At 43.6% G+C, this 14,781-nt stretch overlaps 1 protein-coding gene across 4 annotated transcripts in view; it reads left to right on the top strand.

Moving 5' to 3' along the window:
* The window catches only part of ARHGAP24 (Rho GTPase activating protein 24), a 923,793-nt gene that overhangs the window by 386,070 nt on the left and 522,942 nt on the right, over nucleotides 1-14,781 (top strand). Inside the window, exon 1 of one of the 4 annotated variants that reach the window (XM_075861011.1) lies at nucleotides 1,169-1,407. The exons of the other annotated variants lie outside the window; for them this stretch is intronic. Coding sequence (XP_075717126.1) covers nucleotides 1,305-1,407 — 103 coding nt within the window. The 5' untranslated portion in view covers nucleotides 1,169-1,304. Of the gene's footprint in view, nucleotides 1-1,168; nucleotides 1,408-14,781 lie in introns of those variants that run through there. 4 annotated transcript variants of the gene reach the window in all.

Below are 14,781 nucleotides of genomic sequence, written 5' to 3'. Positions count from 1 at the left end.
AATAGTCTGAAGTTATGAAGACAGATCCAGGGCCTCCGTCGCAGATCCAGCAGGGATTACAGTGCATACTGCACTATTGTTCCCGGTAAAATCACAGACACCCTGTTGGAAAGCTGACGGACCCCACTGAAGTCAATGGGTTCCGTCGGCCACCGGCGGTGTCCATTGTGCAATGGAACACATCAATGCAGGTGTGAACTTAGCCTAATAGTAATAGTAATAACAATAAGATGATTACAGAACTTTTTAAACATGCAGTGAAAACTCAACTGTTTCTTAGTTATATCTGGGCTATCTAGAGGACTTTATAGGAAAGTTGGCGGTTTCAGATGGCTATAATACAGATTTCATTTTAAGATCTGTATTACCGCACAAGACCTGAACTCTTGCAGTTCTGCTGAACTGAGCTCAGGTCACTATAGAACCCTACAGATCTGTGGCACATTGTAAAGTTATGAAGGAACATAAAGCATCACTGCATTTATTTTCTTTTGTCTGTGCTTCTGTATATTTCTGGGAGACAACACTGGTGTCAGCTGTTTCCTCCTGGACCTGTTGCTAGGCAACTGCCCAAACAAATATGGGTTCTCTCTGCCAAAAAGGACCAAAAAAATCTTTCAACGACGGGAAACTTCTTACAGGAAGTTTTTCAGAAGCTGAATTGTCCCTTGAGACATATATTTCATGTACCTACAGTAATACAATATTCCGTTAACCAGCACGAAAAATATCAAAGACTTTCTGACAAAGATTCTCATATTATTATTAATTATTGTTGTCGTTTTTATTTATGTATTATTCTTATTTGCCTTTTTTTTAAATTATATGTAGTGGAAACATAAGCTATAATAATTTTCCAATATCTCCCTATCTGTTTTTCCCTATTTAATGGACCTTTGATACATATTGCGCTTTCACCCGGTTCATTTTTTCCAATAGGCAATCTTATGCTTGAGAGGAATCTTTACAGCTCAGTCCACTTCCTCGCATACTCCCGGGTACCATTTATTTAAATGTTGTGTGCCTCAGACACTCACAAGTGCTTTATATAAGTCCTCTCTCCATCTAGACTACCTGTGACTCATCTGACTCTAGGACTGGCTATGAGAGCACGTTACGTGGCACATGTGCTTGAAACAATTTTTCAAGAAAGGAGAATAAATCTCCATGCCTTCACTCTATCTGCCTGAAACAATCTGCACAGCACAAGCCACCCCTCAGCAGCTGTCAGCAAAGTGCAGCATTCGGAGTGGTGTATTGTGAGAGTCCGCAAGAGGAACTAGATAGAGGACAGAGATTTCTAAATGCACAGGTTCCCTTCAGATATTTGCATGCTGTTTGACGGTGTGACTTCTGGAGCACTGCTTCTGATATCTCCATCATCGATCGAGAAGAGAACGGGAAAACGTAAGTCAGTGTCGTCTCATTTCTTGCATTGAAGAATGAAACCTATTATAGAGGAGGGCGGTAAATATACAGGGTGCATCGTAAAGGAATAAGTGGTGAAAACATGTATATCTTATATATAGTGATGCTAAACTAGATATACCGCTGAGCTGTAATAAGCTGGCAGACATACACAAATAGAGATTTTTGTTTCTATTTAGTTAACGTAGGTTTGGAGTCTTGTGGAAGAATACCGGTAATTGTGTTCCTATACTAAATCCCTAATGGCTTTGAAATCCTTAAAGTGGCAGATCTCATTTATCCACTGCCTGGGAATCTGCGGAATAGCTGTAATTAAGATGCAGTAAATGTTTCTCTGACATAGCCGATTCAGGTATAAATGTTCCCTCTTTGGTAGGTGAGGATGCATTGTACAGTTGTGATGCATTACTGAGAAGTAAAGTGAAGGGAAGGGACAGATATAATGACGTGTACGATCTATAGATCATTTTGATAAGGTAATCTTGGCATGACAGAATTTATTAAGAGTTACTTTAGGATGCCCTAGGGTTTAAGAAAGAGAACAGAATTATTCATCACAAGATTGCAATATCATATTTGGTGAAGGTAAATGTTCTGTTTTACTGTATTGATCTCGCAATTTAGAGGAAAACTACACCGCAACTTGAATACAAGAACTCTACTAATGCTATTTCACAATAGGTAATAGAGGTAATAGGACAGTGTAGCCTATTTTTTGTTAATATTTTATTTTACCTCAACACATCTAGAAACCACATCAACCAGTCCTACTGATATATACATAATGCTTACACGTATTGGTAGCATCTTCAATAAAAACTGAATTAATAATTGAACTCTTTTCTTAAATGGGGCTGTCCCAGCATTAAATATCTTATTTATTGTATAGATCATAAAAAATGAGCAATGTTTGCATGCTGCTAAACAATGATCCAGTTAAGAGTTATGACATTTACTTACATAGTGTGACGTCACCTAGTGTTCAAAGTGTATAGCAATGTGCACTTCTATCTAATAAACAGAATGTGATGGTGGACTCGCATGCTCAGTCACTCTCCCTACAGCCAGGTCCCTAAATACTGATCCTCTGTAGAGCAGCCAATAGAAATAGCTTTCCGCTCTGCTTGTCAGGGAAGGAGCAGAGCCTCTGAAGTAGCCTGGCAGTATAGCTGATGAGACTCCTTTTTAGCTGGTTAGGACAGTAAAGCTCTGCATCCCGACATATGATATGAACCCTGCACATGCCCGCACAGTCTTTCTAGTTTAATTTCATTATATTTTCATATGGTTTCTAAGGGAGTGCATACTGTGGATGCCATACAGTGCATATCTTCACTACTCTGCATCCCATATGACCTATCTGCAGGGAAAGTAAGAAGGGCCTATATTACCAGAGGAGGAGAGAGACTGATTTTGCTCGGAACCCATCCCCAGCAGCACAGATTAGCAGCAGCACAAGGGTGAGACAGGGAAGCAAAAAAAGATGAGAAAGGTATTTTGATGCTAGAAACACTGCAAATGACTTTGAAACAGCTATGAACAGCATTTCTGGACTTTTGTTGTGAAAATGGTTCATGGGATAACCCCTTTAACATAGCTTAGTAGGTTTAATGCAGTCCTTTTATAAGAGCACAAAAAAACATGTGATATTAGCATTTTGGCTCTGCTACAGCTACACATTTTAGTTAAAACCTAGGTTCATACAAAGGCAGCATTTAAATGTAGTAACAACTGTTACTATGGTAATGTCCTTAAAGGGGTCTTCATACCAGATACATGTAGGGCCTAAGCCCTCACAGATCACAAACAAGCAGCAGCCACCAGGCTTCAAAATACTTGGGAGATGATAGATAATAGGTGACCCAAAGGACATATTTAGCCTCTTATAGTGTACTTCTACTAGATTACTTGGGGTCCATGAGCTGAAACCCTCACCAATTGCTAGAACATAGGAGCCACAAGTGTTTTTCTAAGCGTTGTGTCCTTTTCAGTTTTTAACTCAGAGATTTTAGTGTATCTGAACTAATGTTCATGATCACTTTTCTCAGTTATGAAACACAGTATGAAAAGAGATGTATCTTTCCAAAAGACAAATTTGTGTTTCGGGAATCTGAAAAAGAGGTCATAAGAGCTATTGATGTATTAATGGAGTTGTCCAAGCTTAGATTTTTTTTTTAATTTTTTTTAAATTTTTGTCACACTCTCCCCAAATAAAAAAACAGCACCACACCCGTCGATTGACTCAATTGAATTAGAGATGAGCTACAATAGCAGACACAGCCCATGGACAGATGTGGCACTTTTTTTTTTTTTCTAATATTGGACAACCCCTTTAAGTGCATTGATTAGCTGTTAAAGTGTAACAATTGATTAAAAAAAAAACAATTACAACTACTCATAAGGCAGCAAAAGAAGTATATATGATATAATACATATGATATAATATATGATATAATACAGTCAGGAATTCTGTATTTGTAATTCTGTCTGTCTGAGTGCCATCTAAAAAGGAATATTTTCTCTCTCCATTCCTGCTGAGTGGGCATACTTTTCCTGGTGTAATGGTAGTGCTGATATCTCCCCACTTCTGTTCCCACTCCCCTCTCACAGCATTCAATCACATACATCTCATAAATAGGGCGAGAGCAAGAAACTGCAGGTGCACCTCTCCTCCCTCTCTTCTACTGTATTACTCTAGATGTCTTTCTAAACATTTACAGAGAGCCTGTAAGCAGGGAGAGGGGAACTAGAGGCAACTGGAAGATGAGGAAAATGCCAATTTTCTCTAATACAATATATTACGAAGTTTCATATATTTACAAATACTATTGAAAAAATGTAATGATAGGCATGCACACTTAAATACTGTATGATAATGATAACAGCAGGTTCATCTACCAAATGCTACCAGTCTGTAAGTAAAAGAATAAATTACAGTGACTACTGCATTACTGGGAAGAGTACAGGCAAAGTCATATTTGAATAGGACAAGGTACAAATGAGCTTCAGTTATGCAAATACTGCAAAAAAAATTGTGCTGCAGTGCCTATTCCCTATAAAATGATATTTAATAGCTGTGGAGACATAAGCAGGCTTCACAAGTGTATTCTCTCGGCACAAATATATCTTCTATACAAGTAAAAAGGTCATTATCGCTGTGGAACAAAAACAGGGCAAATATTCATTGCCATGTATTTCAGATTACACAGCAGGTGGATCTTTTTTAGATTTTAGTGTGAAGTTGAGCTGTTTGCTAATATGGGCTATTCCCTTATACATACTTGGTACCAGGGGCGTAACTAGGAAAGACTGGGCCCCTTAGCAAACTTTTGACTGGGGCCCCCCCTCCCCTGGGTGTCACACAACCCCCCCCCCCTTGTAGATAGTGCCTTTTTTACAGCCCCCCCCCTTGTAGATAGTGCCTTCTTTACAGCCCCCCTGTAGATAACGCCATACAGCCCCCCCTGTAGCTAACGCCATACAGATTCCCCCCCTGTAGGTAACGCCATGCAGAGTCCCCCCCTGTAGGTAATGCCATACAGAGTCCCCCCTGTAGGTAACGCCATACAGAGTCCCCCCCTGTAGGTAACGCCATGCAGAGTCCCCCCCTGTAGGTAACGCCATGCAGAGTTCCCACCTGTAGGTAACGCCATACAGAGTCCCCCCTTGTAGATAACGCCATACAGAGTCCCCCCCTGTAGGTAACTCCATGCAGAGTCCCCCCCTGTAGGTAACGGCATGCAGAGTCCCCCCCTGTAGGTAACGCCATGCAGAGTCCCCCCCTGTAGGTAACGCCATGCAGAGTCCCCCCCTGTAGGTAACGCCATGCAGAGTCCCCCCCCTGTAGGTAACGCCATGCAGAGTCCCCCCCCTGTAGCTAACGCTATACAGAGTCCCCCCTGTAGGTAACGCCATGCAGAGTCCCCCCCCTGTAGGTAACGCCATGCAGAGTCGTCGTCCCCCTATAGGTAACGGCATGCAGAGTCCCCCCCTGTAGGTAACACCATGCAGAGTCCCCCCCTGTAGGTAACGCAATGCAGAGTCCCCCCTTTGGATAACGCCATGCAGAGTCCCCCCCCCCCCCGTAGGTAACGCCATGCAGAGTCCCCCCCTGTAGGTAACGCCATGCAGAGTCCCCCCCTGTAGGTAACGCCATGCAGAGTCCCCCCCCCCCTGTAGGTAACGCCATGCATCCCCTATCAACAGGATAGGGGATACATGTGTGATCGCTGGCAGCGATAGGGAGAACGGGGGATCGAAATTCCCCCCCAAGTTCTCCATGACTAACCTCTGACTTACGGCGTCTGCGCAGCTCAATAAAAATGAAAGGAGCGCTGGTCACGCATGCGCACAAGCGCGACCGGCGCTCCATTCATTCCTACGGAGCTGCCGACACAGACCCCGGAAGTCCGAGGTTTGTGATGGAGAACTTCAGGGGACTTTCAGTCCCCCGTTCTCCCTATCAGTGCCAGCGATCACACATGTGTCCCCTATCCTGTGGATAGGGGATACATGTCTTTTGTTTAATGGCAGAGCGAGGAGATACCTCCCTGCGCTGCCGTAGTATTCAGTGGCGTCGCGCTGTAGCGACACGGGCCCCCTCATGCCGCGGGCCCCGTAGCAGCCGCTACGGCTGCTACGGCGGTAGTTACGCCACTGCTTGGTACCCTTCTCTATTACTGAATCAATGCTGCTTGTAAAGGAAAAGATTGGGATAATAAATATTGTATGCATTAGACAGTTGCTCATAGTTTAAACCTCATCGCTTTAATCTTCTTGACATAAAAGAAATACTGTTTTCAGCTGGATAAGTAAGTAAAGCAATAGATGACTCAGCATCAGTTTGGATGCAGATTTAAATAGCCTGAAATTCACTAAAAAAGTAGATTATTATGCAAATTCTGCATAAAAACTTGACCGTATGCAATGAAAATGTGCCTTTGAGATCATAAAATCACTAGTAAACTAGTCCTGAGAATCCTTAGTGACATCTATTATGGAGGCCATGAAATCTCACACAGGAAGGATTGGAAAGGACCATCAGAGTACCAGTCGATCCTCTAGTGGGCCCTGGAGGTCCAGCAGTAGACCTATTTATACCCCATAACTTACTGATGATATATCCTGAATGCACCATGATAACATCATTATTTAGGATTGAATTAAAATTGGACATGCACATGTTATGTATAGTTGGAGGGTGGACACTCAGAATTGTTTCCTCTGGTCTTCTTTAGAAAATTGAACCACAAATCTGTCTTTTTAAAAGATACATCCAGACAGTCTGGGATAGTTACTACTTTTCGGGGGAACTGTAATATTTGCAAATTGGTGACAAACTAGTTTCCCTATAAATCACGTTATTGAGAAACAGATCTACACTTTGACCTGCACGTGTGAAGGTTCAGTCCCTTTGGGGTACAAACTGTAATCTGCAGATGATTTGCAACTAAATGGAAGGGGGTCCGCTGTGCTGGGGGAGAGAATTCTAGCTGGGGTGGCGGAGTATTTAAACTAGGGCTGAGGAGGGAGGTCAATGTAGAAAATAAAGGGGTCGTTAGGTTAGAGAGTCAGACTATATTGATGGGGGGAGAAATAGACTGTGGAGAGAGGACTAGACAACAGGATAAGGAGATCCTCTGGTTACAAAACAACAATGAAGATAAAAATACCCAAATAATGTCAATCACATTTCTGATAACGAAAGTGAAACATTTAAAGGCAAGTTAAAGTGTATGTTCACAAATGCCAGAAGTCTAGCAAGCAAAATGGGGGAGCTGGAGGCCTTGGTACTGGAAGAAAATATAGATATAGTTGGTGTTGCTGAAACATGGCTAGGCTCTTCACATGACTGGGCTGTAAATCTACAGGGTTTTACACTGTTTCGGAAAGACAGGACAAATAGGAAAGGCGGTGGTGTATGTCTGTATGTGAGAAGCGATATGAAGGCGAGTGTGAAAGAGACAATAGTGGGTGAAGACTGTGAGGAGAATGAAACCTTGTGGGTGGAACTAGAAAGGGAGGTAAATACTGAAAAAATATATTTTTGGTGTAATCTATAGACCCCCCCCCCCCCAATATAACTGAGGAGATGGAAGGTCAGCTATATAAACAGATGGAGCGGGCAGCACAGGCGGGTACTGTAGTGATAATGGGAGATTTTAATTACCGGGATATTAATTGGGGTCATGGTTCGGCTACCACTGCGAAAGGGAGAAATTTCCTCAACCTGTTGCAGGACCATTTTATGGGCCAGTTTGTGGAAGACCCGACTAGAGGTGAAGCTCTGTTGGATCTGGTCATTTCTAATAATGCAGAGCTTGTTGGGAATGTCAATGTTCGTGAAAACCTCGGTAACAGTGATCACAATATAGTAACATTTTACCTATACTGTAAAAAAAGAAACACAGACTGGGAGGGCAAAACCACTGAATTTTAAGAAGGCCAATTTCCCCAGGATTAGGGCTGCAATTCAGGATATAGACTGGGAAGAACTAATGTCAAATAATGGTACAAATGATAAATGGGGGATTTTAAAATTATAGTACAAAATTTATTCCTATAGGTAACAAGTATAAATGACTAAAATTAAACCCGACATGACTTACACCTTCTGTAAAAAGAGCAACATATGACAAAAAAAGGGCATTTGAAAAATACTAATTTGAGGATACATCTGTAGCCTTTTTAAATTCTAAAGAGCGTAATTAAATCTGTAAAAATGTAATAAAATTAGCAAAAATACAAAATGAAAGGCAGGTGGCCAAGGATAGTAAAACAAATCACAAAAAAATCTTCAAGTATATAAATGAAAAAAAGCCAAGGTCTGAACATATAGGACCCCTAGATAGTGGTAATGGGGAGTTGGTCACAGGGGATCAAGAGAAGGCAGAGTTACTAAATGGGTTCTTTAGCTCTGTATATACAACAGAAGAAAGAGCAGCTAATATAGCCGGTGCCAGTACTGTTAATATATCAGTTGATATACTGAATTGGATGAATGTAGATATGGTCCAAGCGAAATAAAATAAAATAAATGTGCACAAGGCCCTGGGACCAGATGGGTTACACCCTAGAGTTCTTAAAGAGCTTAGTTCAGTTATTTCAGTACCCCTCTTCATAATATTCAGTGATTCTCTAGTGACTGGTATAGTGCCAAGGGACTGGTGCAGGGAAAATGTGGTGCCTATTTTCAAAAAGGGTTCTAGGTCTTCTTCGGGTAATTATAGACCAGTAAGCTTAACATCCATTGTGGGGAAAATGTTTGAGGGGCTATTGAGGGACTATATACAGGATTATGTGACAATAAATAGTATGATAAGTGACAGCCAGCACGGTTTTACTAAGGACAGAAGTTGTCAAACTAACCTGATATGTTTTTATGAAGAGGTGAGCAGAAGCCTAGACAGAGGGGCCACTGTGGATATAGTGTTTTTGGACTTTGCAAAGGCATTTGACACTGTCCCTCATAGACGTCTAATGGGTAAATTAAGGACTATAGGTTTCGATAGTATTGTTTGTAATTGGATTGAGAATTGGCTCAAGGACCGTATCCAGAGAGTTGTGGTCAATGATTCCTACTCTAAATGGTCCCCGGTTATAAGTGGTGTACCCCAGGGTTCAGTGCTGGGACCACTATTATTCAACTTATTTATTAATGATATAGAGGATGGGATTAATAGCACTATTTCTATTTTTGCAGATGACACCAGGCTATGTAGTAATGTTCAGTCTATGGAAGATGTTCGTAAATTGCAAGCGAATTTAAACAAACTAAGTGTTTGGGCATCCAGTTGGCAAATTAAGTTTAATGTAGATAAATGTAAAGCTATGCATCTGGGTACCAACAACCTGCATGCATCATATGTCCTAGGGGACCTACACTGGGGGATTCACTTGTTGAGAAGGATCTGGGTGTACTTGTAAATCATAAACTAAATAACAGCATGCAATGTCAATCAGCTGCTTCAAAGGCCATCAAGATATTGTCGTGTATTAAAAGAGGTATGGACTCACGGGACAGGGATGTAATATTACCACTTTACAAAGCATTAGTATGGCCTCATCTAAAATATGCAGCTCAGTTCTGGGCTCCAGTTCATAGAAAGGATGCCCCGAAGTTAGGAAAAATACAAAGAAGAGCAACAAAGCTAATAAGGGGCATGGAGAATCTAAGTTATGAGGAAAGATTAAAAGAATTAAACCTATTTAGTCTTGAAAAAAGACGACTAAGGGGGGACATGATTAACTTATAGAAATATATTAATGGCACATACAAAAAATATGGTGAAATCCTGTTCCATGTAAAACACCCTCAAAAAACAAGGGGGCACTCCTTCCATCTGGAGGAAAAAAGGTTCAACCTGCAGAGGGGATCATTGCCTTCTTTACTGTGAGAACTGTGAATCTATGGAATAGACTACCGCAGGAGCTGGTCACAGCAGGGACAGTAGATGGCTTTAAAAAAGGCTTAGATAATTTCCTAGAACAAAAAAATATTAGCTCCTATGTGTAGAAATGATTCCCTTCCCTTCTCCCATCCCTTGTTTGAACTTGATGGACATGTGTCTTTTTTTCAACCGTACTAACTATGTAACTATGTAACTATGTAACTCTTCCAAACTCTCCCTTCAAGGACTTGTTCCACGAGTAGAGCAAAAAGTTTCCTCTAAAAATGGATGCATTATAAGAGATGTAGGTTTGACTTTACAAAGGAGCACTTGCAACTTTTGCAGTTTTGATAAATAATATATATTGTTTAAACTTTTGGGTAATATTTGGTGGAAAGGACAACAAGAACATCAGATTTATATTGACTGAAAGGAAGAAATGATGTCTGGGCTTTAGATTAATTTGAAAGGTGTCTGGATGGTTTTCTGGATAGACACAATATTAACGGTTATATCTGTATTAGATTGCTTAAGATGAGTAAGTTAGGAAGGTGTTATTGTTTCTCTTTACTTGAGAACAATTGACAACCTCCCAGCTAACAGGCTGTTTGCCTTAAAGCAGTGGTTCCCAACCAGTGGTTCGGGAGCCACATGTGACTAGCACCCCCATGCTGTGTTGCTCGCCATAAGAACCCTAAGTTTTGATCATATTCTCTTGCTACAATATGACAACCACATTAACAATATTACAGACATATCCTATCACCAGAAAAGTGCTAATTTGGGTGGGGGAATACAAGTGTGTTAAATTTTAAACTGAATTTTTTTACCTGCAAATTGAAATTTCCCGATTTTATGTTTCTCTCTGTTTAATATGTTAACAATTTTTACTTCTATGTGGCTCCCAGCCATCATTCAAAGTTGAAGGTGGCTTACAAGGTTTAAAAGGTTGGTTACTGCTGCCTTAAAGGGTTGTCTCACCAAGACAATTCCTCTAAAAAAAAAAATTGAACCCACAGCAAACAGTTGATATTGCCGTGGGTAAGTTTTTTCTAGCTACACATTTTCCCTGCAGCAGTTGTCGGCAACCATGTGATACATAGTCGGAAAAAGCCTGCCAGAGTGTTAAACAAATGTACAACAATCTGAGGTTTTGTCAAGGAATAAGATTCACTTGTGATCAGTTGGCTTGAGTTAGTCTAATATTGGAATTGTAAAGGATCTGCCAGGCACTACGTCTGTGGATACTCCCAGGATTAATCAGTCGACACCTGAGGCCAGACCTCTTAGACTGACACCGGCTCCCACCAATCAGGGTGGCAGGCTCAGGAGTGGGAGAGCCTATCGCGGCCTGGTCAGTCGGAGTTAGCTCCGCCCCCTGTCCATTTATACCTGCCGTTTTCTCTTCCTCATTGCTTGTTATTCTTCTTGGATTCCTGGCCCCACTGCTGCCTTGCTCCAGCCTGCTTCTGCCGTGCTTCTGCCTTGTTTCAGTTCCCGCTTATCCTGCTTCGCTCTGCCCCTGGCTTGCTTTCTGCTCCGTGCTTTGCGTTTGTATACTCCACTACATCCTGATCCTGACTGGCTCGTTCACCACTCCGTTTCCTCACGGTGTTCCGTGGGCTACTGCCCCTTCCCTTGCTTGTTCCCTGTTTGTATCCCCTTTCACTTAGTCAGCGTAGGGACCGCCGCCAAGTTGTACCCCGTCGCCTAGGGCGGGTCGTTGCAAGTAGGCAGGGACAGGGCGGTGTGTAGATTAGGGCTCACTTTTTCCCTTCACCTCCTACCTGCCTTAACATAATAACAAGCCCATACCTAGTCTACAATTTCTCCTACGCTGACGCTATCATGGACCCCCTTGAGACCCTGACCCAGCAGATGCAGGGCCTCTCCCTACAGGTCCAGGCCCTGGCCCAAAGGGTCAATCAGGGTGACGCTGCTTTAGTAGTACCCCTCACCTCACCTCTAGAACCCGACCTCAAGTTACCTGACCGGTTTTCAGGGGACCGTAAGACGTTTCTCTCCTTCCGGGAGAGTTGCAGACTGTATTTCCGCCTAAAGCCCCACTCCTCAGGTTCCGAGAACCAGCGGGTGGGTATCATCATATCCCGACTCCAGGAAGGGCCCCAAGAGTGGGCCTTCTCCTTGGCTCCTGACGCCCCTGAACTTTCCTCTGTTGATCGTTTTTTCTCTGCCCTCGGACTCATTTACGACGAGACTGACAGGACTGCTTTAGCCGAGAGTCAGCTGGTGACCTTACGTCAGGGTAGGAGACCGGTTGAGGAATACTGTTCTGATTTTAGGAAGTGGTGCGTAGCTTCTCGGTGGAACGACCCGGCCCTAAGGTGCCAGTTTAGGTTAGGATTATCTGACGCCCTGAAGGATCTGCTTGTTAGCTACCCCTCTTCTGACTCCCTAGACCAGGTTATGGCCCTAGCAGTACGACTTGACCGACGTCTCAGGGAACGTCAGCTTGAACGTTTCAATGTTTTCCCCTCTGACTTCCCTGCGATTCCCCCCGAGGTCCCGTCTCCTCGCTCTTCCACGGAAGACTCGGAGGTACCTATGCAACTCGGGGCCTCCATGTCCCCTCGACAACGTAGAGAGTTCCGCAGGAAGAATGGTCTCTGCTTCTATTGTGGGGGTGACAAGCATCTACTGAACACCTGTCCCAGGCGCAAGAATAAGCAGCCGGAAAACTTCCGCGCCTAAGTGATCATCGGGGAGGTCACTTGGGCGCACAGGTATTTCCCGTTAATATGAAACGCAATAAAATTTTGCTTCCCTTTCAGGTCTCGTTTGCTGGCCGGTCTGCCACTGGCAGTGCCTTCGTGGATTCTGGCTCATCTGCTAATATCATGTCTGTGGAATTTGCTATGTCTCTAAAAATGCCTTTTATTGATTTGCCTTATCCTGTCCCGGTAGTGGGTATCGACTCCACTCCTCTTGCTAATGGTTATTTTACTCAGCATACTCCTGTTTTTGAACTCCTTGTTGGCTCCATGCATTTGGAGCAGTGCTCTGTACTGGTGATGCAGGGATTATCGTCCGATCTGGTATTAGGTCTTCCCTGGTTGCAGCTGCATAATCCCACGTTTGATTGGAATACTGGGGATCTCACCAAATGGGGTAGTGAATACCTGGTCATGCCCTTTGGGTTGTGTAATGCCCCTGCCGTCTTCCAGAATTTTATTAATGAAATTCTGAGAGATTACCTGGGAAATTTTCTTGTAGTGTACCTTGATGACATACTGGTGTTTTCCAAGGACTGGTCCTCCCACATGGAGCATGTCAGGAAGGTCCTCCGGGAAAATAATCTGTTTGCGAAAACCGAAAAATGTGTGTTTGGGGTACAGGAGATACCATTTTTGGGTCAAATCCTCACTCCTCATGAATTCCGCATGGACCCTGCCAAGGTTCAGGCTGTGGCGGAATGGGTCCAACCTGCCTCCCTGAAGGCGCTACAGTGTTTTTTGGGGTTCGCTAACTATTACAGGAGATTTATTGCCAACTTCTCGGTCGTCACTAAGCCTCTTACGGACCTCACTCGCAAGGGTGCTGATGTCCTCCACTGGCCTCCTGAGGCCGTCCAGGCTTTTGAGACCCTCAAGAAGTGCTTTATCTCGGCCCCCGTGCTGGTTCAGCCCAACCAAAGGGAGCCATTTATTGTGGAGGTTGACGCGTCCGAGGTGGGAGTGGGGGCCGTCTTGTCCCAGGGTACCAGCTCCCTAACCCATCTCTGCCCCTGTGCTTACTTCTCTAGGAAGTTTTCGCCCACGGAGAGTAACTATGATATTGGCAACCGCGAACTTTTAGCCATTAAATGGGCTTTTAAAGAGTGGCGTCACTTCCTGGAGGGGGCCAGACACCAGGTAACGGTCCTTACTGACCACAAGAATCTGGTTTTCCTAGAATCTGCCCGGAGGCTTAATCCTAGACAAGCTCGATGGGCGCTATTCTTTACCAGATTTAACTTCTTGGTTACCTATAGGGCTGGGTCCAAAAATATTAAGGCTGATGCACTGTCACGTAGTTTCATGGCCAATCCTCCTTCTGAGGAGGATCCTGCTTGTATTTTACCCCCTGGTATAATCGTTTCTGCCACTGATTCTGATTTAGCCTCTGACATTGTGGCTGATCAAGGTTCAGCTCCCGGGAACCTCCCTGGGGACAAGCTGTTTGTCCCCCTGCAATACCGGCTAAGGGTACTCAGGGAAAACCATGACTCCGCACTATCTGGTCATCCTGGCATCTTGGGTACCAAACACCTCATTACCAGAAACTATTGGTGGCCTGGGTTGCCTAAAGACGTTAGGGCTTACGTCGCCGCTTGTGAGGTTTGTGCTAGGTCTAAGACCCCCAGGTCCCGACCTGCGGGCTTACTACGTTCTTTGCCCATTCCCCAGAGACCTTGGACCCATATCTACATGGATTTTATCACCGATTTGCCTCCATCTCAGGACAAGTCGGTGGTGTGGGTGGTAGTAGACCGCTTCAGCAAGATGTGCCACTTTGTGCCCCTTAAGAAACTACCTAACGCCAAGACGTTAGCTTCTTTGTTTGTTAAACACAATTTGCGTCTCCATGGGGCCCCAGTCAATATCGTTTCTGACAGAGGGGTACAATTTGTTTCCTTATTTTGGAGAGCTTTTTGTAAAAAGTTGGAGATTGATCTGTCCTTCTCCTCCGCCTTCCATCCCGAAACTAATGGCCAAACGGAGAGGACTAATCAATCCCTGGAACAATATTTAAGGTGTTTCATCTCTGACTGTCAATTTGATTGGGTCTCATTCCTTCCCCTCGCCGAATTTTCCCTGAATAACCGGGTCAGTAACTCGTCAGGGGTCTCCCCGTTTTTCTGTAATTTCGGGTTTAATCCAAGGTTCTCCTCCGTTTCTCCTGGTTGTTCCAATAATCCCGAGGTAGAGGTCGTTCATCGGGAACTGTGCACAGTCTGGGCCCA

The sequence above is a fragment of the Rhinoderma darwinii genome, chromosome 1 (assembly GCF_050947455.1).
Source record: "Rhinoderma darwinii isolate aRhiDar2 chromosome 1, aRhiDar2.hap1, whole genome shotgun sequence".
Classification (NCBI taxonomy): Eukaryota; Metazoa; Chordata; class Amphibia; order Anura; family Rhinodermatidae; genus Rhinoderma; species Rhinoderma darwinii.
This window is presented reverse-complemented; position numbering and strand designations above follow the sequence as displayed.